General features: G+C 44.2%; 1 protein-coding gene across 23 annotated transcripts in view; it reads right to left on the bottom strand.

Annotated features, from left to right (window-relative positions):
- LOC139573072 (uncharacterized) overlaps positions 1-24544 on the bottom strand; it is an 85671-nt gene that overhangs the window by 35938 nt on the left and 25189 nt on the right. For 9 of the 23 annotated variants that reach the window (XM_071396101.1, XM_071396097.1, XM_071396100.1 and 6 more), the window contains 22 exons: positions 23452-23742; positions 23112-23216; positions 22775-22817; positions 22611-22686; positions 21889-22107; positions 19710-19797; positions 19107-19357; positions 16435-16610; positions 16200-16313; positions 14681-14932; positions 14185-14322; positions 12632-14035; positions 12156-12398; positions 11765-11998; positions 11320-11577; positions 10902-11117; positions 10510-10761; positions 8813-9016; positions 8059-8229; positions 7739-7951; positions 7346-7543; positions 6890-7090 (listed from right to left, as the gene is read on the bottom strand). In XM_071396101.1, coding sequence (XP_071252202.1) covers positions 6890-7090; positions 7346-7543; positions 7739-7951; positions 8059-8229; positions 8813-9016; positions 10510-10761; positions 10902-11117; positions 11320-11577; positions 11765-11998; positions 12156-12398; positions 12632-14035; positions 14185-14322; positions 14681-14932; positions 16200-16313; positions 16435-16610; positions 19107-19357; positions 19710-19797; positions 21889-22107; positions 22611-22686; positions 22775-22817; positions 23112-23216; positions 23452-23742 — 5347 coding nt within the window. The remainder of the gene's footprint in view (positions 1-6889; positions 7091-7345; positions 7544-7738; positions 7952-8058; positions 8230-8812; positions 9017-10509; positions 10762-10901; positions 11118-11319; positions 11578-11764; positions 11999-12155; positions 12399-12631; positions 14036-14184; positions 14323-14680; positions 14933-16199; positions 16314-16434; positions 16611-19106; positions 19358-19709; positions 19798-21888; positions 22108-22610; positions 22687-22774; positions 22818-23111; positions 23217-23451; positions 23743-24544) is intronic. The other 14 variants (XM_071396098.1, XM_071396096.1, XM_071396099.1 and 11 more) reach the window with 14 other exon arrangements.

A 24544-nucleotide genomic window follows, 5' to 3' on the forward strand; every position in this document is an offset into this window, starting at 1 on the left:
GCAAATAGCAGAAGTTGTCCGGACTCATTGAGTTAATAACCAACGATGCAAATAGCAGAAGTTGTCCTGACTCATTGGGTTAATAACCAACGATGCAAATAACAGAAGTTGTCCGGACTCATTGAGTTAATAACCAACGATGCAAATAGCAGAAGTTGTCCTGACTCGTTGAGTTAATAACCAACGATGCAAATAGCAGAAGTTGTCCTGACTCGTTGAGTTAATAACCAACGATGCAAATAGCAGAAGTTGTCCTGACTCGTTGAGTTAATAACCAACGATGCAAATAGCAGAAGTTGTCCTGACTCGTTGAGTTAATAACCAACGATGCAAATAGCAGAAGTTGTCCTGACTCGTTGAGTTAATAACCAACGATGCAAATAGCAGAAGTTGTCCTGACTCATTGAGTTAATAACCAACGATGCAAATGGCAGAAGTTGTCCTGACTCATTGGGTTAATAACCAACGATGCAAATGGCAGAAGTTGTCCTGACTCATTGGGTTAATAACCAACGATGCAAATAGCAGAAGTTGTCCTGACTCGTTGAGTTAATAACCAACGATGCAAATAGCAGAAGTTGTCCTGACTCATTGAGTTAATAACCAACGATGCAAATAGCAGAAGATGTCCTGACTCGTTGAGTTAATAACCAACGATGCAAATAGCAGAAGTTGTCCTGACTCGTTGAGTTAATAACCAACGATGCAAATAGCAGAAGTTGTCCTGACTCGTTGAGTTAATAACCAACGATGCAAATAGCAGAAGATGTCCTGACTCGTTGAGTTAATAACCAACGATGCAAATAGCAGAAGTTGTCCTGACTCGTTGAGTTAATAACCAACGATGCAAATAGCAGAAGTTGTCCTGACTCATTGGGTTAATAACCAACGATGCAAATAACAGAAGTTGTCCGGACTCATTGAGTTAATAACCAACGATGCAAATAGCAGAAGTTGTCCTGACTCGTTGAGTTAATAACCAACGATGCAAATAGCAGAAGTTGTCCTGACTCGTTGAGTTAATAACCAACGATGCAAATAGCAGAAGTTGTCCTGACTCGTTGAGTTAATAACCAACGATGCAAATAGCAGAAGTTGTCCTGACTCGTTGAGTTAATAACCAACGATGCAAATAGCAGAAGTTGTCCTGACTCGTTGAGTTAATAACCAACGATGCAAATAGCAGAAGTTGTCCTGACTCATTGAGTTAATAACCAACGATGCAAATGGCAGAAGTTGTCCTGACTCATTGGGTTAATAACCAACGATGCAAATGGCAGAAGTTGTCCTGACTCATTGGGTTAATAACCAACGATGCAAATAGCAGAAGTTGTCCTGACTCGTTGAGTTAATAACCAACGATGCAAATAGCAGAAGTTGTCCTGACTCATTGAGTTAATAACCAACGATGCAAATAGCAGAAGATGTCCTGACTCGTTGAGTTAATAACCAACGATGCAAATAGCAGAAGTTGTCCTGACTCGTTGAGTTAATAACCAACGATGCAAATAGCAGAAGTTGTCCTGACTCGTTGAGTTAATAACCAACGATGCAAATAGCAGAAGATGTCCTGACTCGTTGAGTTAATAACCAACGATGCAAATAGCAGAAGTTGTCCTGACTCGTTGAGTTAATAACCAACGATGCAAATAGCAGAAGTTGTCCTGACTCATTGGGTTAATAACCAACGATGCAAATAACAGAAGTTGTCCGGACTCATTGAGTTAATAACCAACGATGCAAATAGCAGAAGTTGTCCTGACTCGTTGAGTTAATAACCAACGATGCAAATAGCAGAAGTTGTCCTGACTCGTTGAGTTAATAACCAACGATGCAAATAGCAGAAGTTGTCCTGACTCGTTGAGTTAATAACCAACGATGCAAATAGCAGAAGTTGTCCTGACTCGTTGAGTTAATAACCAACGATGCAAATAGCAGAAGTTGTCCTGACTCGTTGAGTTAATAACCAACGATGCAAATAGCAGAAGTTGTCCTGACTCATTGAGTTAATAACCAACGATGCAAATGGCAGAAGTTGTCCTGACTCATTGGGTTAATAACCAACGATGCAAATGGCAGAAGTTGTCCTGACTCATTGGGTTAATAACCAACGATGCAAATAGCAGAAGTTGTCCTGACTCGTTGAGTTAATAACCAACGATGCAAATAGCAGAAGTTGTCCTGACTCATTGAGTTAATAACCAACGATGCAAATAGCAGAAGATGTCCTGACTCGTTGAGTTAATAACCAACGATGCAAATAGCAGAAGTTGTCCTGACTCGTTGAGTTAATAACCAACGATGCAAATAGCAGAAGTTGTCCTGACTCGTTGAGTTAATAACCAACGATGCAAATAGCAGAAGATGTCCTGACTCGTTGAGTTAATAACCAACGATGCAAATAGCAGAAGTTGTCCTGACTCGTTGAGTTAATAACCAACGATGCAAATAGCAGAAGTTGTCCTGACTCATTGGGTTAATAACCAACGATGCAAATAACAGAAGTTGTCCGGACTCATTGAGTTAATAACCAACGATGCAAATAGCAGAAGTTGTCCTGACTCGTTGAGTTAATAACCAACGATGCAAATAGCAGAAGTTGTCCTGACTCGTTGAGTTAATAACCAACGATGCAAATAGCAGAAGTTGTCCTGACTCGTTGAGTTAATAACCAACGATGCAAATAGCAGAAGTTGTCCTGACTCGTTGAGTTAATAACCAACGATGCAAATAGCAGAAGTTGTCCTGACTCGTTGAGTTAATAACCAACGATGCAAATAGCAGAAGTTGTCCTGACTCATTGAGTTAATAACCAACGATGCAAATGGCAGAAGTTGTCCTGACTCATTGGGTTAATAACCAACGATGCAAATGGCAGAAGTTGTCCTGACTCATTGGGTTAATAACCAACGATGCAAATAGCAGAAGTTGTCCTGACTCGTTGAGTTAATAACCAACGATGCAAATAGCAGAAGTTGTCCTGACTCATTGAGTTAATAACCAACGATGCAAATAGCAGAAGATGTCCTGACTCGTTGAGTTAATAACCAACGATGCAAATAGCAGAAGTTGTCCTGACTCGTTGAGTTAATAACCAACGATGCAAATAGCAGAAGTTGTCCTGACTCGTTGAGTTAATAACCAACGATGCAAATAGCAGAAGATGTCCTGACTCGTTGAGTTAATAACCAACGATGCAAATAGCAGAAGTTGTCCTGACTCGTTGAGTTAATAACCAACGATGCAAATAGCAGAAGTTGTCCTGACTCATTGGGTTAATAACCAACGATGCAAATAACAGAAGTTGTCCGGACTCATTGAGTTAATAACCAACGATGCAAATAGCAGAAGTTGTCCTGACTCGTTGAGTTAATAACCAACGATGCAAATAGCAGAAGTTGTCCTGACTCGTTGAGTTAATAACCAACGATGCAAATAGCAGAAGTTGTCCTGACTCGTTGAGTTAATAACCAACGATGCAAATAGCAGAAGTTGTCCTGACTCGTTGAGTTAATAACCAACGATGCAAATAGCAGAAGTTGTCCTGACTCGTTGAGTTAATAACCAACGATGCAAATAGCAGAAGTTGTCCTGACTCATTGAGTTAATAACCAACGATGCAAATGGCAGAAGTTGTCCTGACTCATTGGGTTAATAACCAACGATGCAAATGGCAGAAGTTGTCCTGACTCATTGGGTTAATAACCAACGATGCAAATAGCAGAAGTTGTCCTGACTCGTTGAGTTAATAACCAACGATGCAAATAGCAGAAGTTGTCCTGACTCATTGAGTTAATAACCAACGATGCAAATAGCAGAAGATGTCCTGACTCGTTGAGTTAATAACCAACGATGCAAATAGCAGAAGTTGTCCTGACTCGTTGAGTTAATAACCAACGATGCAAATAGCAGAAGTTGTCCTGACTCGTTGAGTTAATAACCAACGATGCAAATAGCAGAAGATGTCCTGACTCGTTGAGTTAATAACCAACGATGCAAATAGCAGAAGTTGTCCTGACTCGTTGAGTTAATAACCAACGATGCAAATAGCAGAAGTTGTCCTGACTCATTGGGTTAATAACCAACGATGCAAATAACAGAAGTTGTCCGGACTCATTGAGTTAATAACCAACGATGCAAATAGCAGAAGTTGTCCTGACTCGTTGAGTTAATAACCAACGATGCAAATGGCAGAAGTTGTCCTGACTCATTGGGTTAATAACCAACGATGCAAATAGCAGAAGTTGTCCTGACTCATTGAGTTAATAACCAACGATGCAAATAGCAGAAGATGTCCTGACTCGTTGAGTTAATAACCAACGATGCAAATAGCAGAAGTTGTCCTGACTCGTTGAGTTAATAACCAACGATGCAAATAGCAGAAGTTGTCCTGACTCATTGAGTTAATAACCAACGATGCAAATAGCAGAAGTTGTCCTGACTCATTGAGTTAATAACCAACGATGCAAATAGCAGAAGTTGTCCTGACTCATTGAGTTAATAACCAACGATGCAAATGGCAGAAGTTGTCCTGACTCATTGGGTTAATAACCAACGATGCAAATGGCAGAAGTTGTCCTGACTCATTGAGTTAATAACCAACGATGCAAATAGCAGAAGTTGTCCTGACTCGTTGAGTTAATAACCAACGATGCAAATAGCAGAAGTTGTCCTGACTCGTTGAGTTAATAACCAACGATGCAAATAGCAGAAGTTGTCCGGACTCATTGAGTTAATAACCAACGATGCAAATAGCAGAAGTTGTCCTGACTCATTGGGTTAATAACCAACGATGCAAATAACAGAAGTTGTCCGGACTCATTGAGTTAATAACCAACGATGCAAATAGCAGAAGTTGTCCTGACTCGTTGAGTTAATAACCAACGATGCAAATAGCAGAAGTTGTCCTGACTCGTTGAGTTAATAACCAACGATGCAAATAGCAGAAGTTGTCCTGACTCGTTGAGTTAATAACCAACGATGCAAATAGCAGAAGTTGTCCTGACTCGTTGAGTTAATAACCAACGATGCAAATAGCAGAAGTTGTCCTGACTCGTTGAGTTAATAACCAACGATGCAAATAGCAGAAGTTGTCCTGACTCATTGAGTTAATAACCAACGATGCAAATGGCAGAAGTTGTCCTGACTCATTGGGTTAATAACCAACGATGCAAATGGCAGAAGTTGTCCTGACTCATTGGGTTAATAACCAACGATGCAAATAGCAGAAGTTGTCCTGACTCGTTGAGTTAATAACCAACGATGCAAATAGCAGAAGTTGTCCTGACTCATTGAGTTAATAACCAACGATGCAAATAGCAGAAGATGTCCTGACTCGTTGAGTTAATAACCAACGATGCAAATAGCAGAAGTTGTCCTGACTCGTTGAGTTAATAACCAACGATGCAAATAGCAGAAGTTGTCCTGACTCGTTGAGTTAATAACCAACGATGCAAATAGCAGAAGATGTCCTGACTCGTTGAGTTAATAACCAACGATGCAAATAGCAGAAGTTGTCCTGACTCGTTGAGTTAATAACCAACGATGCAAATAGCAGAAGTTGTCCTGACTCGTTGAGTTAATAACCAACGATGCAAATAGCAGAAGTTGTCCTGACTCGTTGAGTTAATAACCAACGATGCAAATAGCAGAAGTTGTCCTGACTCGTTGAGTTAATAACCAACGATGCAAATAGCAGAAGTTGTCCTGACTCATTGAGTTAATAACCAACGATGCAAATGGCAGAAGTTGTCCTGACTCATTGGGTTAATAACCAACGATGCAAATGGCAGAAGTTGTCCTGACTCATTGGGTTAATAACCAACGATGCAAATAGCAGAAGTTGTCCTGACTCGTTGAGTTAATAACCAACGATGCAAATAGCAGAAGTTGTCCTGACTCATTGAGTTAATAACCAACGATGCAAATAGCAGAAGATGTCCTGACTCGTTGAGTTAATAACCAACGATGCAAATAGCAGAAGTTGTCCTGACTCGTTGAGTTAATAACCAACGATGCAAATAGCAGAAGTTGTCCTGACTCGTTGAGTTAATAACCAACGATGCAAATAGCAGAAGATGTCCTGACTCGTTGAGTTAATAACCAACGATGCAAATAGCAGAAGTTGTCCTGACTCGTTGAGTTAATAACCAACGATGCAAATAGCAGAAGTTGTCCTGACTCGTTGAGTTAATAACCAACGATGCAAATAGCAGAAGTTGTCCTGACTCGTTGAGTTAATAACCAACGATGCAAATAGCAGAAGTTGTCCTGACTCGTTGAGTTAATAACCAACGATGCAAATAGCAGAAGTTGTCCTGACTCGTTGAGTTAATAACCAACGATGCAAATAGCAGAAGTTGTCCTGACTCGTTGAGTTAATAACCAACGATGCAAATAGCAGAAGTTGTCCTGACTCGTTGAGTTAATAACCAACGATGCAAATAGCAGAAGTTGTCCTGACTCGTTGAGTTAATAACCAACGATGCAAATAGCAGAAGTTGTCCTGACTCGTTGAGTTAATAACCAACGATGCAAATAGCAGAAGTTGTCCTGACTCGTTGAGTTAATAACCAACGATGCAAATAGCAGAAGTTGTCCTGACTCGTTGAGTTAATAAGCTCACGCCTCACTGTAGTATAGTATTCCTAAAGCCGTTAAAAGGAAAACTAAATATGTATTTCTTCTATAAAGCAAAGCATAACCAAAGACCCATTGGTTCGTCAAACAATGTATTTTTCAGGGGAAAATCCCATGACAAAGCACAACCACGTTGTAAAAGTGTTGGACGAATGTTAGTCAGCGAGCTTCTCTGGTAAGTTGAGGTTGGAGAGCGGGTGTGAGATCATATTGTTTAGGGCAGCACGCAAAAACTCAAGACCCAAAGTACCTGCATGCGATTTTTTATCCCGCAACACAAACCAAACGTCATCCACATCTCTCTGGGGTTGTGCTGGTCTCTTCTCCAGAACCCTCCTCTCAAACAGCGGTCTCTTCTCCTCAGCAACCACCACTGTGGGTTTGGGCTGAGCGGCTGGACCTTTGACAACAGTTATGTCAGTATAGTCCTGGAGACGCTCACGGAGAGCAACTGATACAAACACACAAACAGAGCTCTTATCTAAGACACAGCATCGTTAAAGTATCAGTAGAAGACCATTTTGCAATTCTCAAAAAAATTCAAACAAGCAATAGCCATCTCGATCTGCAATACAATTATTCCAAATAGATATGCCGGACAAAATTAACTGATATTTTTGGTAGTTTCAGTCTTTTGGTAGTCTCAGTCTGCAGCTAAAATGAGCAGGAAAAGCAGGGGGATAGGGGAATGAAGAGATGGGGGTACCTAATTCTTTAGGGGCATCATCCAGCAGGACAAACCAATCATCGTCCACCTCTATCTGTCTCTGAGGCAGTCTCTGCTGCAGGGTTCTCTCCTCTCTCCAGCTCTCCTCCATTATTGTCACCCTTTTCTGGGTTCTCTGCTCTGTGCACGTCATCATCACGTCACCAACCACAGGGGCAGGTCTAGTTACCACAGCAACTGATACAGACAGACACAGAGTACCCAGGAGACTCAACTATGATACTCTTACCATTCACAAATTATAACGCAGAATCTGATTGTGGCCATAGCTGCACATATCTGATTAGAGACCCTTTACCACACATCATTATAAAAAAGGTATAGGGGAATGTGAAGCACAACCGAGCTCAGGATGATGCGGTCAGTGGGTACCTGTTGGCATCTTCACAGGCTCTTGACGAGAGACTTCAAAGAGCGTCAACCAATCATCACCCTCCCCTCTCTCTTGGGGAGGCAGTGTTTTCACCAGTTCAACCTCCGGTTGACGTCTGTCCTCCACCACTCTAGGTGGTTTCCTAGTTTCCTCCACCACAACCACTGTTCTCCGGGGTACCAGCTCTATAACCTCTCTGTCTACGTGGAACGCTGAAATAAAACAAGGATAACAGGCTTGTCAAGTAATACACGATCTGGGTTCAGCGTTTTAACAAAGAAAAAGACAAAAGGGGCAGACGGTGGTCAAGCAGCAATACCCTTGGCTGTGGTCAGTATCTCAGAGGGAGCGCAGTCCCAAAGCACAAACCAATCATCATCCACTTCTTTAGGTGTTACCACAGGCCCCTCCTCCATCTTAACAGTCTCTTCCATGATCCTCACGGTTTTTGGTGGTTTCTGTTCCACTGTCTCCTTCACCACCGTAACAGCTGTGGTGCTCACATCAGAGTAAATCACCACCACAGTAACAGCTGTGGTGCTCACATCAGAGTAAATCACCACCAGCGTAACAGCTGTGGTGCTCACATTAGAGTAAATCACCACCACCATAACAGCTGTGGTGTTCACATCAGAGTAAATCACCACCACTGTAACAGCTGTGGTGCTCACATCAGAGTAAATCACCACCACCGTAACAGCTGTGGTGCTCACATCAGAGTAAATCACCACCACCGTAACAGCTGTAGTGCTCACATCAGAGTAAATCACCACCACTGTAACAGCTGTGGTGCTCACATCAGAGTAAATCACCACCACTGTAACAGCTGTGGTGCTCACATCAGAGTAAATCACCACCACTGGTGCAGCTGATAGAGACAGAAACACAGCCCAACAGTCCACAAGGTATCAAGCCTTTTACTAGAACATGTAAATATGAGAGTGTATTCCTTGCCAACAGCTTTTGTGGATAGTCAACAGGCTCACACAACAATTGAGAGCCTTTGGAAGCAGGAGAAGGGTTGGTATTTGTATTTCGAGTGGCCAACAGCAAGCTTAGAATAGTCAAAGTACCTGCTATTTTAGGGGCAACATCCAGCTGCAAAAACCAATCATCATCCAGCTCTCTCTGCGGTTGTGTTGCCTTACCCTCCAGGGCAACGTCTTCAGGAAGGGATCTGACTGCTTCCACCACAAACACTCCTGGTTCAGGCTCAATGGTCAGATGTTTGGCTGGCACAACCTCTGGGTATACCCTATCGCTAACAGCCAGAGAAACTGGAGCAAAAAGACACACAGAGAGCTTGATATCCCACAACTATTAATAGAGGGTCCTGTTGATGATTGACCAGTCATAACCCAAGAGATATCATATTCCTAATTCACACAAGAAAAAAAGCCTAGGTTTGGTTAGTTAGCTTGTTGGCAGTACTGTATGTCTGAAGTACCTGGTGGTTAGTTAGCTTGTTGGCAGTACTGTATGTCTGAGCAGTACTGTATGTCTGAGGTACCTGGGGGTTAGTTAGCTTGTTGGCAGTACTGTATGTCTGAGGTACCTGGTGGTTAGTTAGCTTGTTGGCAGTACTGTATGTCTGAGGTACCTGGTGGTTAGTTAGCTTGTTGGCAGTACTGTATGTCTGAGGTACCTGGTGGTTAGTTAGCTTGTTGGCAGTACTGTATGCCTGAGGTACCTGGTGGTTAGTTAGCTTGTTGGCAGTACTGTATGTCTGAGGTACCTGGTGGTTAGTTAGCTTGTTGGCAGTACTGTATGTCTGAGGTACCTGGTGGTTAGTTAGCTTGTTGGCAGTACTGTATGTCTGAGGTACCTGGTGGTTAGTTAGCTTGTTGGCAGTACTGTATGTCTGAGGTACCTGGTGGTTAGTTAGCTTGTTGGCAGTACTGTATGTCTGAGGTACCTGGTGGTTAGTTAGCTTGTTGGCAGTACTGTATGTCTGAGGTACCTGGTGGTTAGTTAGCTTGTTGGCAGTACTGTATGTCTGAGGTACCTGGTGGTTAGTTAGCTTGTTGGCAGTACTGTATGTCTGAGGTACCTGGTGGTTAGTTAGCTTGTTGGCAGTACTGTATGTCTGAGGTACCTGGTGGTTAGTTAGCTTGTTGGCAGTACTGTATGTCTGAGGTACCTGGTGGTTAGTTAGCTTGTTGGCAGTACTGTATGTCTGAGGTACCTGGTGGTTAGTTAGCTTGTTGGCAGTACTGTATGTCTGAGGTACCGGGTGGTTAGTTAGCTTGTTGGCAGTACTGTATGTCTGAGGTACCTGGTGGTTAGTTAGCTTGTTGGCAGTACTGTATGTCTGAGGTACCTGGTGGTTAGTTAGCTTGTTGGCAGTACTGTATGCCTGAGGTACCTGGTGGTTAGTTAGCTTGTTGGCAGTACTGTATGTCTGAGGTACCTGGTGGTTAGTTAGCTTGTTGGCAGTACTGTATGTCTGAGGTACCTGGTGGTTAGTTAGCTTGTTGGCAGTACTGTATGTCTGAGGTACCTGGTGGTTAGTTAGCTTGTTGGCAGTACTGTATGTCTGAGGTACCTGGTGGTTAGTTAGCTTGTTGGCAGTACTGTATGTCTGAGGTACCTGGTGGTTAGTTAGCTTGTTGGCAGTACTGTATGTCTGAGGTACCTGGTGGTTAGTTAGCTTGTTGGCAGTACTGTATGTCTGAGGTACCGGGTGGTTAGTTAGCTTGTTGGCAGTACTGTATGTCTGAGGTACCGGGTGGTTAGTTAGCTTGTTGGCAGTACTGTATGTCTGAGGTACCTGGTGGAACCCCAGCAGGTTCTTCACGGACAGCATCCAACAGATCAAACCAGCCATCTCCCTCCTCTCTCTCTGCTGGTGGTCTCTGCTCTGAGATGATCATCTCTGACTGGAGTATCTCCTCTTGCTGTCCCCACCTCTCTTCAACAATAGTCACCCTCTTCTTCATAATTTTTTCTATGGTCGTCACATCAACCACAGAGGTGGTCTGGCTTAAATCTGGATATACCGGAGTATGCTCACCAAGAGCAACTGATACAGACAGGGGAAAGTCCTTTAGTTTAGGAACTTTACCATGTTCTCCAAAAACCATTGTTTATTCTCAGTCAAAGCTGGGAAATGTACACAGCTGCAAATGTACAAAGATTGTGGCAATTAAGCAGGAACGGTACCTGGTGGTACAATGATCGGCTCCTCACGGACATCAGCAAACGGTGTAAACCAATCATCATCTCTCTCTGGTTGTCGCTGCCACTCCTCTACTTCCTGTTTCTGTTGTGGCCTCGTCTCCTCCACCAGAACCACCACTGGCTTCTGCTTTTCAGCCTTTACCTCAACCACAGGGCTGATCACATCTGGTGAAACCGGTGTTGGCTCTGCTGGAGCGACTGATACAAACACACATAGTACATACCCTTCAGATTCAGCTAGATGTGTGGGCTCACAAAAAGCCATGTCATCAAAGATCATATTCCCAGATAAACATTCCAAAGTTCATATGGGAAAAGCACTACGGTTAGTCTGCGAGTTTGGCGAGGTGGGTTGGTTATATTCTGATGGAATCAGGGGCTGAGGCGCTGTATGCGGTACCTGGTGGTATATAGGATGTTTCTCTGGGCACGACATCCAGTTGCACAAACCAGTCCTCGTCCATCTCTCTTGATGGCTGTGGTGGAAGTAGAACTTCTTCTTGACGTCGCTCCTCTTGCTTCTCTTCCATTACAGTCACCCTTCTCTCCTCTCTCTGCTCTACTGTCGTCAACTCAACCACAGAGGAGACGCTTTCCTCAGGGTATACCGGAATACGCTCTTCCACAGAAGCTGGTACAAACACACATTCCTCAGATACTGGAAGATAATTGAAATTACTACACAAAGCAATGTAGCTGAAGCCCTTCTCTTGGTGGATAGTCAAATGTCTTGTTAGTTATTCTTATTTGAAAGTATTCTGCAGCGTATGAAGCACAGGCTCAGGGGAGATGTTGTTCATATTGTGGTGGGACTGGGAAGCAGTGCATGAAAATCATGGAAATACCTGACGGAATCACAGATGGTTCTCTGGGAACAATGTCCAGCAGGACAACCCAGTCATCTTCCATCTCTCTCTGTGACTGTGACGGTTTCTGTTCCAGACGGCTCTGGTCTTCCTGTAACTCCATCTCCTCCACTACAGTCACCCTGCTCTCCTCTCTCTGCACTACTGTCATCACTTTAACCATGGAAGAGATGGTTTCCTCTACGTACACCTGAACTTGCTCTTGCAAAGAAGCTGATACATAAAGACACAAAGAACCGTGAGAGACATGAAGTTCAAAGCCTAGTTTGATGATTAATCAGTCATTGTAGCCCAGTTGTTTCAATCCCTAAAATACCAAATAATTGAGGCATGGCACAAGCAGCAGGGCTTTGATGAAAGTTCTTCATACCTGAAACTGGTGTGGTTGGTACACCTGAAGGAACACGATCAGCCAGGTCCAAGAGCATACACCAATCATCTTCCTGCATTTGCCACGGTCTCCGTCCTTCCAACAACCCCCTTTCAGGCTGTTGCTGTGTGGCCTCCACTTCAATGCATTCCCTCTCTGGTGCTCTCTGCTCGACCGTGTCTACTAACACCACAGAGAATCTTGTGGAGACCACAGGCACCAGAGCGGAGTCGACTGGCATGACTGACAAAGTAGAGACAGCAGTTCTCTCAGCCACACAAATCCATACCGTACCAAAGGTTTATCTTTCAATTGAAATGGCAATTGTTGTAAAACACACGAGCTGGTTAGCTTTGCGGAGGGAATGTTCGAGATGGAATTGTCAGTAATTGTGTGGGTGGTGGTAAAGCAAGCGTTTCCATTACGGTTTCAACGGTGACAGGGAGAAGCAAAGCTGATTGGTTGATGGGACGTACCTGGAGGCTTATAAAGAGTCTTATGTGGGAGGCTGTCCAGCAGCACAACCCAATCGTCCTTGTCTTCTGGCTGGGATGGCTGCATATTCACTTCCACGACCTCTTCTTCTTCTTCTTCTTGGGGCTTCTCCATTTGTCTGACTCTATGTGGAACCCTCTCCACATCCTTTCTGAATTTCACCAAAACTTCCCCCTCTGTATAAAAACCATCTCCCAGCCTTTCCTCTGATAAAATGTCCTCTGATGACTTTTCCTCGAGTGTCTTCTGTGTTCTCCTCATTTCTTCCACTATTCTCACTGTTTTCTTGGTTTTCTTCACAGTCTGCTCTCCCTCTGGCACCCTTTCCTCCGACATCTGCCGCATCCTATCCTCTAGACCTCCTTTCACCTCTATCAATCCCTTGCCTGAAACCTTCCCCTGTTCCACTCTCTCCTCCTGTTTCTCCTCCCTGACCTTTTCCTGTTCTTGGAGCCACTCCTGTTCTTGGAGCCACTGCTGAATTGTAACTACCGGTAACCCTAACTTCTCTGCCGCAAATAGTTCATTGAATTTCACCATAAGTTGTCCTTCTTTATAAAAGTGGCCTCCTATCTGGTCCTCTGACAACCTCTCAGATGCTTTCTTCTCTAGTTCATCTGGAAGACTCTCATCCTGTGTCACTATAGTCACCTTCTTCCTCCTCCTTTCCACTCTTATCTCTCCTCTCCTTTCCTCAAGCCCCTCTGGCAACCCTTCCTCCAAAGCCTTACGCTTCCTCTCCTCTAACCATCCTTCATCCTCTTTCAATCCCTCGTCTGAAACATCCACCTGTTCCACCGTCTCCTCCTCCATCTCTCCTTGTTGCCTCATCTCTTTCACTATAGTCACACTATTCTGGGTCCTCCACTCTACTCTCCGTACCACAGAGGAGGTGCTCGCCACATTTGACCACCCTTCTTCAGATTCCTCTGCCTCTTCCATACTCTCCTCTTTTAGTCCCTCATCTTCCCCTGACTCATCTGGCAGCAATCCTTTGAGAAACACCTCCTTTATCTGCTCCTCCAACTCATCTACTTCCTCCACATTCTCTTCCGCTGCCTCTACCACCTCCTCCTCTACCTCCCCCCCCTCCTGTTCTACCCCTCCCTCCTCCTCCTGCTGCTGCCTGGCCTCCACCTCCTCCTGTATCCTCTCCTCCAGCTCATCCACCTCCTGCAGCCGTTCTTCCAGAACCTTCACCTCCCTCAGTCTCTCATCCAGCACCTCTACCTCCCTCAGCTTCTCCACCAGGGACACTCCTTCCTGGAGCCTCTTGATCACCTCCCTCCTCTCCTGCCTAGTCTCCTCCTTCTCCAGGGAGACCGGGGGAGAGACTGAGGAGGGGCAGATTGGGGTTATCAGTATAGGAAGAACAGGAGTGTAACCTATTCAGTGAGGTGAAACGTTCAGAATGTTACAGACAGAAATGATGATTCCCTGTTCTACAAGACAGACAAATCATGTCTGTTCTGCAAAACTCTATTTCTGTGCTAATGAACAACAGCTAGTGAATGTATATAGTATGACGACTCACATGGAGGTGTGTCTACAAACTCAAAGCTGCGGTCCAACTGCATGACCCAGTCATCACTTGGTTCCTGCCTTGGCTGTAGCAGCCTCTCCAGAATGTTGGCCATGGCCACCTTTGCCACCTTGGCAGAGCGGTATTTGACTGAGGACATCACAGAAACATTTAGAACAGAGCGGATCCCTTACATATAGAAAAATAACGTAGCTCGTGAGCACACTGCCAACAGAGGATCATCAGCAAAGCATACATACCACAGTATCACAGCTCTACATCAATGAGGGCCAAGCACCATTGATAAGATAGCAGCATTAAATAAGCCAGTACATGACAGAGCAACATCTTTAAAGATGTCATCGCGGTCGGTGGCGAGCTTAGAAGGTTCACCTTCCATCACTGTCAACTTCTAAAGCACACCTCTACGGAGGATTGTCAAAGCGAGGATGCACACAGTGACATCAGGTATACCACAGCTACACAGAATGAGGTTAACAACAGATACCTGGCGGTTTTATCATGGGGTAGGGGACATAGGGGATGGAGGGTCGTCTGCCCAGCAGGACAAACCAATCCTCCTCTTTCTCCTCCACCAGTCTCCCCTGCTGCTGTTCATCAGACACCCGTCCCTGCCATGTCCGACTGACCGTCTGGCCTGTCTCAGTCTCCTGCCATGCCTGTCTGACTGTCTGGACGGACTTGCCATCATCCCAGCTCTGAGTGGAAGTCTCCACAGAGAATGTCTCCCCCCCTCTGGCTGTTGATAGAACATGAGGTAATTGTGTTACTGCAGGAGTTAATGGTGAAGTTAGATGGAGGAGAGAGTGAGGCAAAGCTCCCCTCCACAGGTCTGCATTTCAGGGGCTTTCAAAGCAAAGCTCACTTATTTAGTAAGCAAATGGAATTCAATGTATCTGGCAGGCAGATAGCAAATTAAGTTAGTACGAGACTACCACACAATTCTGAGATCTGCAGAGCTAGACGTTTAGTTCCAAGCACAGGAACGGCAGGCTCCTCGACACAATGATGTCCATCATCAAGCACGGACCAAAGAACTGAAGGCTCTCTTTAACAAGAAACACAACATGGACCAAAGATCTGAAGGCTCTCTTTAACAAGCAACACAACACGGACCAAAGAACTGAAGGCTCTCTTTAACAAGCAACACAACACGGACCAAAGAACTGAAGGCTCTCTTTAACAAGCAACACAACACGGACCAAAGAACTGAAGGCTCTCTTTAACAAGCAAAACAACACGGACCAAAGAACTGAAGGCTCTCTTTAACAAGCAAAACAACACGGACCAAAGAACTGAAGGCTCTCTTTAACAAGCAAAACAACACGGACCAAAGAACTGAAGGCTCTCTTTAACAAGCAGCACAACACGGACCAAAGAACTGAAGGCTCTCTTTAACAAGCAACACAACACGGGCCAAAGAACTGAAGGCTCTCTTTAACAAGCAACACAACATGGATCAAAGAACTGAAGGCTCTCTTTAACAAGCAACACAACACGGGCCAAAGAACTGAAGGCTCTCTTTAACAAGCAACACAACACGGGCCAAAGAACTGAAGGCTCTCTTTAACAAGCAACACAACACGGACCAAAGAACTGAAGGCTCTCTTTAACAAGCAACACAACACGGACCAAAGAACTGAAGGCTCTCTTTAACAAGCAACACAACACGGGCCAAAGACTCAAGAGCTCTGAAGCTGCTGTTAGTCAGTCATAAGCTGTTAGAAGTGAATGGAGCATCAATGTAACTGTAGCTGTGATTGATTGGCAGGTTATTTTGAGCTGCCCTTGGTGAGTCACCAGCATTGACCCAAGCTGGCCTGAGATTAGGCCTCAGCATAAGGGTTGGAGCTAATGAGATGATGAGAGGACTGACAGAGCGCAGGGTTAAATCAAGCTGACTCAAAGCTACAGTATGTAGTTCTCTGGCAAGGCTGAACTGAGGTTGCTCTATGTAAGCTGAGTCAAAACTTCAATGATGGTCCACATGGTTCCTGATTGGCTACCTGGTGAAAAAAAGGTCTGGGGTTGGTCAGATCCCAGCATGAAGAACCAATCGTCATCCTCGGTCTTGTTTGGACTAGCAGAGAGCTGCGAGGCTTGGAGATCATCATCTCCAGCTACAAGAGTGGGACAAGTTGGTGAGAGACTGATCCTGAAGTCGTGCGCGCTGGCACGAACACACACATTCCCACACACAAAAAAACACATACTGTAATACACGCATACACACACCCACACCTTCGTCGATGGTGCGCGACAGCCTCTTGCTGGCCGACCGTGTGAAGCGTGGGGCGGGCCGGGCGATCATGGAACTGGCCTGGCGGGTCTGGGCCTGGGTACGGCCACTGTACCTGAACTTTGACCCCAGCGCCAGGAACCGGGAGCGGGACGACGGGGGCTCCACGGAGGACACCCTGGGGGAGGAGAATCACACAGTCACTCACAGTTCCTAGACACGCTTATTATAATGATTTGGTTTCATAGTTCATAATAGCTTGCCCAGTGATGTGATGCATCAATAAATCACATCACTGGACCAGCCAAACTCCAGCTTTAATAAAAGCTTAGTCATGTTCGTCCAATGGCATACTGCCAGGTGACAATCTCATGTTACCTTAACCAGCTTAATCCAGAGCTCCTCCTGTATGACCGACTTGTCACGTACAGTGCTGTGAAAAAGTTTTTGCCCCCTTTCTAATTCTCTACTTTTGTATATTTTTGATACTGAATGTTATCATATCTTCAAACAAAACGTAATATTAGATAAAGGTAACCTGAGTGAACAAATAACACAACAATGACATACTTATTTCATTTATTTAATGAACAAAGTTATGCATCACCCAATGTCCGTGTGAAAAAGTAATTGCCCCTTACACTCAATAACTGGTTGTTCCACCTTTAGCTGCAATGACTCCAGCCAAACGCTTCCTATAGTTGTTGATCAGTCTCACGTCTCTGTGGAGGAACCCCCCCCCCAAACATCACACTACCGCCACCATGCTTGACCGTTGGTATGAGGTTCTTACTGTGGAATGCAGTGTTTGCTTTTCACCAGACATAATGGGACTTTGACTCATCTGTCCATAAAACGGTCTTCCAAGAGTGTTGATGATCATCCAGGTGCTTCTTGGGAAACTGGAGTCATCTTTTTGGACGAGATGGGTCCCATTATGTCTGGCGAAAACCAAACACTGCATTCCACAGTAAGAACCTCATACCAACGGTCAAGCATGGTGGTGGTAGTGAGATGGTTTGGGAGGCTTTGCTGCTTCAGGACCTGGACAACTTGCCTTAATAGAAGGAACCATGAATTCTGCTCTGTATCAGATAATTCTACAGGAGAATGTCAGGCCATCCGTCTGTGAGCTGAAGCGTAGCTGAGTCATGCAGCAAAACAATGATCCAAAACACACAACCAAGTCTACATGAAAATGGTTAAAAAGCAACAAATTTGAAGTTTTGTAATGGCCTAGTCAAAGTCCAGACCTAATCCAAATGGAGATGTTCTGGAAGGACTTGAAATGAGCAGTCCATGCTTTGAAACCCACAAATGTTGCTGAGCTAAAGCAGTTCTACGTGGAAGAGTGGGACAAAATTCCTCCACAGCGAGAGATGTGGTTGAAGATCTGATAACATTCAAAATATCAAACATATGCAGAAATAGAGAAAATCAGTAAAGGGGCAAATATTTTTCACAGCACTGTAGCTGGAGTTAGACTACCACCGGGGCTAATAGAGTTACTCTCAGAAAGGTTACGCTGCAGGGGCCAATTAGAAGGCACAAGGGATTGGTAACCTGAGAATGGCCCCCTGTTGCCGGGCAGTAGTGGGGGCAGATGACAGAATTAAATCGAACACTTTTATTGTATCTCTATGGAGGAGATGATCCAGGAAGTGGAGTAGATAGAAGTTGCCCGCCCGTAACAGCTGATATGGGATCAGATATTGTTTTAACGTCCTAATGGTTAAGGTCAGGATTGGAGGATAGGATCATCTGATCCTAGATCTATTGTTAAGGGTAACTTGTTAGTTGGAAGCAGGGTGAGCAGTGGTGTAGCGGAGGTTAAATGCACGTTGGCTCGACTGAACATTTTAGAAGCCCCCATCTTGGCGGTGTAGAGAAACTTTTGCATTTATAAGACAATTTCCTGAAATTCTACAAATTTCTCCATGGAGCTAAGAGACATTTTTGCAATTTTAAGGCGAACTTCCTGCAATTCTACACATTTTGCCATGCAGCTAAAAAGGTTGCAGTTTTAAAGCAAATTTCCTGCGATTCTACATATTCTGCCATGAGACAGAGAATATTTTGCAGTTTAAAAGCAAATTTCCTGCAATCCTATGCATTTTGCCATGGCTAATGCTGTGTTATTTTGCTCAAACATAACAAAATCTCTACTGTTAAATTAATTGTTTAGGGATTTTTCAATTCTACCTGACTGTATAGTTTTAGTTTTACTGATTGTTAGTTCTCAAAGATAATATTATTAGGCCATTACAGTCGAAGCCCCGCCTAAGCCGGGGGAGGGAGGTCTACTAAGCTATATGGAATTGTTTTAAGAAGATCATACCAAGGATCATCTTTTTTATTTGATTAATTAATTATTTGATGAAAATTTGTATTTTGCCTTACTGCTATTAGCCCATACAACGCATAGAATAACAGATACATGGAGCAACAGATAGTCCCCCCCAAAACAGCTAAAGGAAGTTTGTTCTGAAGTGTCTGTCCTATATCTGAGAGATAGAAGATAGATCAGGAAACATTTTGTTTTACACATATTTCACCCCTAAACAGTCTCAATATATAGTTCCATTCATTTTTTCAACTTAAAGTATAGGGAAATTATTTTACCCACCACCTATTTATTCACCACTGTATCACTGAGGGCGAGTGACTTTCTCACCTGAAGAAGGTATGGTGTTCCACTGAGGCCTTCCACAGCTTCTTGGAGGCCTTGTAGTTGGGCAGCTTGAAGCCAATTGTGCTCTCGTACTGTTCCTGTTCAGAGGGACGGATCTTGATGAAGAAGCTGCTTCGCTTGTAGGAGATCTTGAGGACTTTGGGCCAGGGAAAACGATTGATCCGCAGCTTGTCCTTGTAGACCATGAGACCACCAGAACACACCCCTAGCGTGATGTCCACACCCTCAAGATCCTGTGAGCATGTAGAAAAAGTACATTCAGTAAAGATGATCAATATGTTCTATATACCCTCATCATAGACACTATAGGCATCTTTCCGTCACTGTTATTCCTGCATTTACAGCAACATGCCACTAGGAGGAAGCCTCTGCTACACTTTCAGCAGCATAGATTAATCTCTTGTTTGATGACAGCGATTTTGTAATTAAAAATCTGTGGTTGCTAGAGTTGCCTAACCTTGTTATTCCCAAATCATGCACTTCGATTTGATAGTTTTCGACTTTTTCTGACCGCTCTTAAAAATATATATAAAAAATGTTCCTTCTATAGATAGAAGTGTTCCAGTCCTAGATTCCAGAACATACCTTGGCTTGGTGCAGATCCACTCCATACATAGACAACTTCTTGGCATTCTCCAGAAACAACATGTCTGCCTGGGCTGGACTCATGGATCTGGAGACAAACACAGAGATGGGTACAGCAGGTAGCCTTGTGGTTAGAGCGTTGGGCCAGGAATTGAAAGGTTGCTGGATTAAATCCCTGAGCTGACAAGGTAAAAATCTGTCGTTCTGACCATGAACAAGGCAGTTCCCCAGTAGGCCGTCATTGTAAATAAGAATTTGTTCTTAACTGACTTGCCTAGTTAAATAAAGGTTAGATAGAATAATTTTTTTTTTTTTTTTAAACAGGTCCGGTGTAGAGCATGGTGCTTGCAACGCCAGGGTTGTGGGTTCGATTCCCACAGGGGACAAGTACAATAATGTTTGCACTCACAACTACTGTAAGTCTCTCTGGATAAGAGCGTCTCTTAAATGACTCAAAAGTAAACATGTAAGGGTGCAAGTTAGCAACTATAAGTGCAAGTTATCAGCTATATGATAACATGTTTATGGTGTGTGTCATCGGTGCATACAGTGCACATGTACAGCAAGGCTTGCCATGTGTAAAGCTAGCACATATGTAAAGTCTGCTGCTCTTTCCTCCTAAAACCCCACATCTGACCTGTATGTGACATTCTGCCACTCCATTCTTTATCATAGCTGTCACGATCGTCTTGATATGAGTGAGAGGACCAAGGCGCAGCATGATATGAATACATCTTCTTTTTATTATATTGAAGACGGAACACGAAACACTTATTCAAACAAACAAAACAACAAACGACCGTGAAATTACAAACGCAAGTGCACACACAAACTACTTACGTTCGACATAGACTAGACATATACAATGACCCACAACAGCTAAAGCCTATGGCTGTCTTAAATATGGCTCCCAATCAGAGACAACAGTAACCAGCTGTCTCTAATTGGGAACCCATTCAGGCAACCATAGACTTTCCTAGACAACTACACACAACACTAAACCATCTATACTCCTTAACCCTCTAAACCATACAACCCCCTAGACAATACAAAAACACATACTTCATGATGTCACACCCTGACCTGACTAAAATAATAATGAACACAAAGATAACTAAGGCCAGGGTGTGACAATAGCTCCAGTATATAGTCTGGTCTTTTCTACATTACTACAGTATATAGTCTGGTCTTTTGTACATTACTACAGTATATAGTCTGGTCTTTTGTACATTACTCCAGTATATAGTCCGGTCTTTTGTACATTACTCCAGTATATAGTCCGGTCCTCCCTGGTCTTTCTACATTACTCCAGTATATTGTCCGGTCCTCCCTGGTCTTTTCTACATTACTCCAGTATATAATCCGGTCCTCCCTGGTCTTTCTTCATTACCCCAGTATATAGTCCGGTCCTCCCTGGTCTTTCTACATTACTCCAGTATATAGTCTGGTCCTCTCTGGTCTTTTGTACATTACTCCAGTATATAGTCTGGTCCTCCCTGGTCTTTTGTACATTACCCCAGTATATAGTCCGGTCCTCCCTGGTCTTTCTACATTACTCCAGTATATAGTCAGTCCTCCCTGGTCTTTTGTACATTACTCCAGTATATAGTCAGTCCTCCCTGGTCTTTTGTACATTACTCCAGTATATAGTCCGGTCCTCCCTGGTCTTTCTACATTACTCCAGTATATAGTCAGTCCTCCCTGGTCTTTTCTACATTACTCCAGTATATAGTCCGGTCCTCCCTGGTCTTTCTACATTACTCCAGTATATAGTCAGTCCTCCCTGGTCTTTTGTACATTACTCCAGTATATAGTCTGGTCCTCCCTGGTCTTTCTACATTACTCCAGTATATAGTCCAGTCCTCCCTGGTCTTTTCTACATTACACCAGTATAGAGTCTGGTCCTCCCTGGTCTTTCTACATTACTCCAGTATATAGTCCGGTCCTCTCTGGTCTTTTGTACATTACTCCAGTAAATAGTCTGGTCCTCCCTGGTCTTTTCTACATTACTCCAGTATATAGTCCGGTCCTCCCTGGTCATTTCTACATGATAGTTCCAGTATATAGTCTGGTCCTCCCTGGTCTTTTTTACATCATAGTTCCAGTATATAGTCTGGTCCCCCCTGGTCTTTTTTACATCATAGTTCCAGTATATAGTCAGTCCTCCCCTGGTTCTTACCTGTATGTGCGGTGCAACTCCATGACCTTGTCCTCCAGCTCTTTGCCCTGTCCCGGGGCCAGCCTCAGCTCCTTGGTGTAGTGAGAGCCGTGGACCTCTGGATCATACTCCCCCAGCTCAGACTGGGCCGTGTAGGAGCCTAGCATGGCCAGAGTTACAAAGGAGCATGGCAGCAGACCACTCAGGATGTCTTTACGCAGCTGTAAACACAGGTAGTACCTGGGAGAGGGAGGGAGAGAGAGAGAGAGGGAGGGGTGGAGGGAGAGAGAGAGAAAGGGGGGTGGAGGAAGAGAGAGGGGGGGTGGAGGGAGAGAGAAAGGGGGTGGGTGAGAGAGGGGTGGAGAGAGTGGGAGTAAGAGAGCAGCGAGGGGGGTGAAGAGAGAGGAGGGGTGAAGGGAGAAAGGAAAGAGAGAGAGAGAGAGAGAGGAGAGACGAGAGGTGAAGGGTGAGAGAGATATTGTGAGGGGGTGGAGGGTGAGTGAGAGAGGGGTTGTAGGGAGAGAGAGAGCGAGGGGGTGGAGGGAGAGAGAGCGAGGGGGTGGAGGGAGAGAGAGAGGAAGGGGGGTTAAGGGAAAAAGAGAGAGAGGGAGGCGAGGGTGGAGAGAGAGAGAGAGTGAAGAGAGAGAGGGAGAGAGTGAAGAGAGAGAGGGAAATGGGAGTTAACCACTGACACACTGAAATTGAGTTAACGGCAGATATTGTAGATGTGTGTGTAGATTAACCTGGTGAGGTCTTCTGTGAGCTGAGCTGGATCAGGAGGGTAGAACTTCACGTTGAAAGTGAACTCGTAGGTATAATCTGGAGAAGAAAATACAGACTGAGTACTGTTGGTAATTTGAGCTAGAAAAATGTATTTACTGTATGTCATCGTATTGACATCACCCACCTGCCACCTGTTTCCGGATCTCTTTGGAGGCGTCCAGCCATGTCTGTAAATGACAGCGGGAGAACAGACTCAATGACCGCCATCGTACTGTAAGACAGTCATTCTGCCCTATGTGGTGAAACGGCACCTTCCATCCTATAGGTACTGTTTCTCTAATGGACAAGAACATGCAGTCTAACTACACTCAAAACAACCCCCTCACTGAACATGTCTTTCTCTCCCAAAGGACATCTCCACAGATGCAATCTACCCTCCTTTCACTTGGAAGGTTAAGATTACTGTTCACCACCACCCTAGATTAGCACCCCATTCTTAAACCAGGCAAAGTGTACTGTACCCTGGAGGTGGGGGTATCCCAGACGGCCAGGCCATAGTAGTCTCTCTCCAGCAGGTTGAGGTGGTCACACACCTTCACAAACAGATCCGAGCCCGTCGCATGTTTCTACACAGGGAGACAGAGAGGAGACCAATCACAAATAAACATTCAGTAAGAAGAAAATATTACTGGTTGTACTCACAACCAATCACAAATAAGCATTCAGTAAGGAAGAAATATTACTGGTTGTACTCACAAACGATCACAACTATGCATTCAAAAAGATTAAGTCAGAAACAGAGTTGATGGGCAATTATTTGAAGTGTAGAAAAGACAACGGTGTATTTGAGAAGTGTCTTACACCGAGCTCACACTCAAACAGAGTGTCGTCCAGGAGGGTGACTTTACACTGCATGATCCGCGGACGCTTGGAGGGTTTGGCCTCCTCTGCTAAAGCCGTCTTGTCTTCTCCATTAGTGTTCTCCCCTTCCCCTCTGTTCGCCTCTGCCCCCTCCTCCTCCTCCATCTGCTCGGCTGGCTCTTCCTCTGTTTCTTCTTGCTTCTCTTTCTCCTCTACTCCCGCCTCCTTCTCTTCCCCCTCGACCGCCTCCTTCTCTACCTCGGTGTTGGCCTTCTGCTCCGCCTGTGCTGGCTAGGGGGTCACAGAAAGGTCATATGACAGACATGTTGTCAGGACGTTTCATTTCTAATTAAAGACAGTTACATTAATGTAATAGACAGAGTGACTCAAAATATAATGCAGTCATTATCCTCAGGAAATAAGGACAAGTGACTTCCAGTGTAGTTGTTAGAGAGAAGAGCATGGCACGCACTGCAGTCCTTCTTCCACTTGTTATAACACACACCGTTCATACTGCCATGCTCTTCTCTCTTCCAACTACACTTGAACTCTTGTCCTTGATTATAGTGCTGAGAGATTTTTTGTTTCTTGAGGTCAGTTCGGTTTCGGTTCGATTATTAAAAAATAATCTCAGTTTTTGATTTCTGTTTCTATAAAACATTTTTTTACAATAAATGCAGCATGCATTATGTGGGTTAAAGGCTGTAACAACACAGAATCAAACCATTAATAAAAGTCCCATGATGTTAATGACTGACCTTTACCATCATGTGTTCACAGTACTTTACTTTAATAAAACATTTGTTTTATTTGATGACTTTATTATTTCATTCCAAGTCATCATCTCATCTGTATAGAGCTGCTGCCTATGCTGTCTGACAAAATCACTATTTTACTAGTTCTTCAAAGTAAATAAGGCAAACTTTTATGCTGAATACCTATAACTATCAATCACTTAGATGATGTATTTTCAGGTGGAGATACCTGCTCTCTATCCCTCTATCCCTCTATCCCAAAGCAACTGCTCTCTATCCCTCTCTCTCTTGTTCTCTCATCTCTGCTCTACACAGACCGACCGGACAAGCAATGGATT

This window comes from Salvelinus alpinus, chromosome 4 (assembly GCF_045679555.1).
Source record: "Salvelinus alpinus chromosome 4, SLU_Salpinus.1, whole genome shotgun sequence".
NCBI classification, from domain to species: Eukaryota; Metazoa; Chordata; class Actinopteri; order Salmoniformes; family Salmonidae; genus Salvelinus; species Salvelinus alpinus.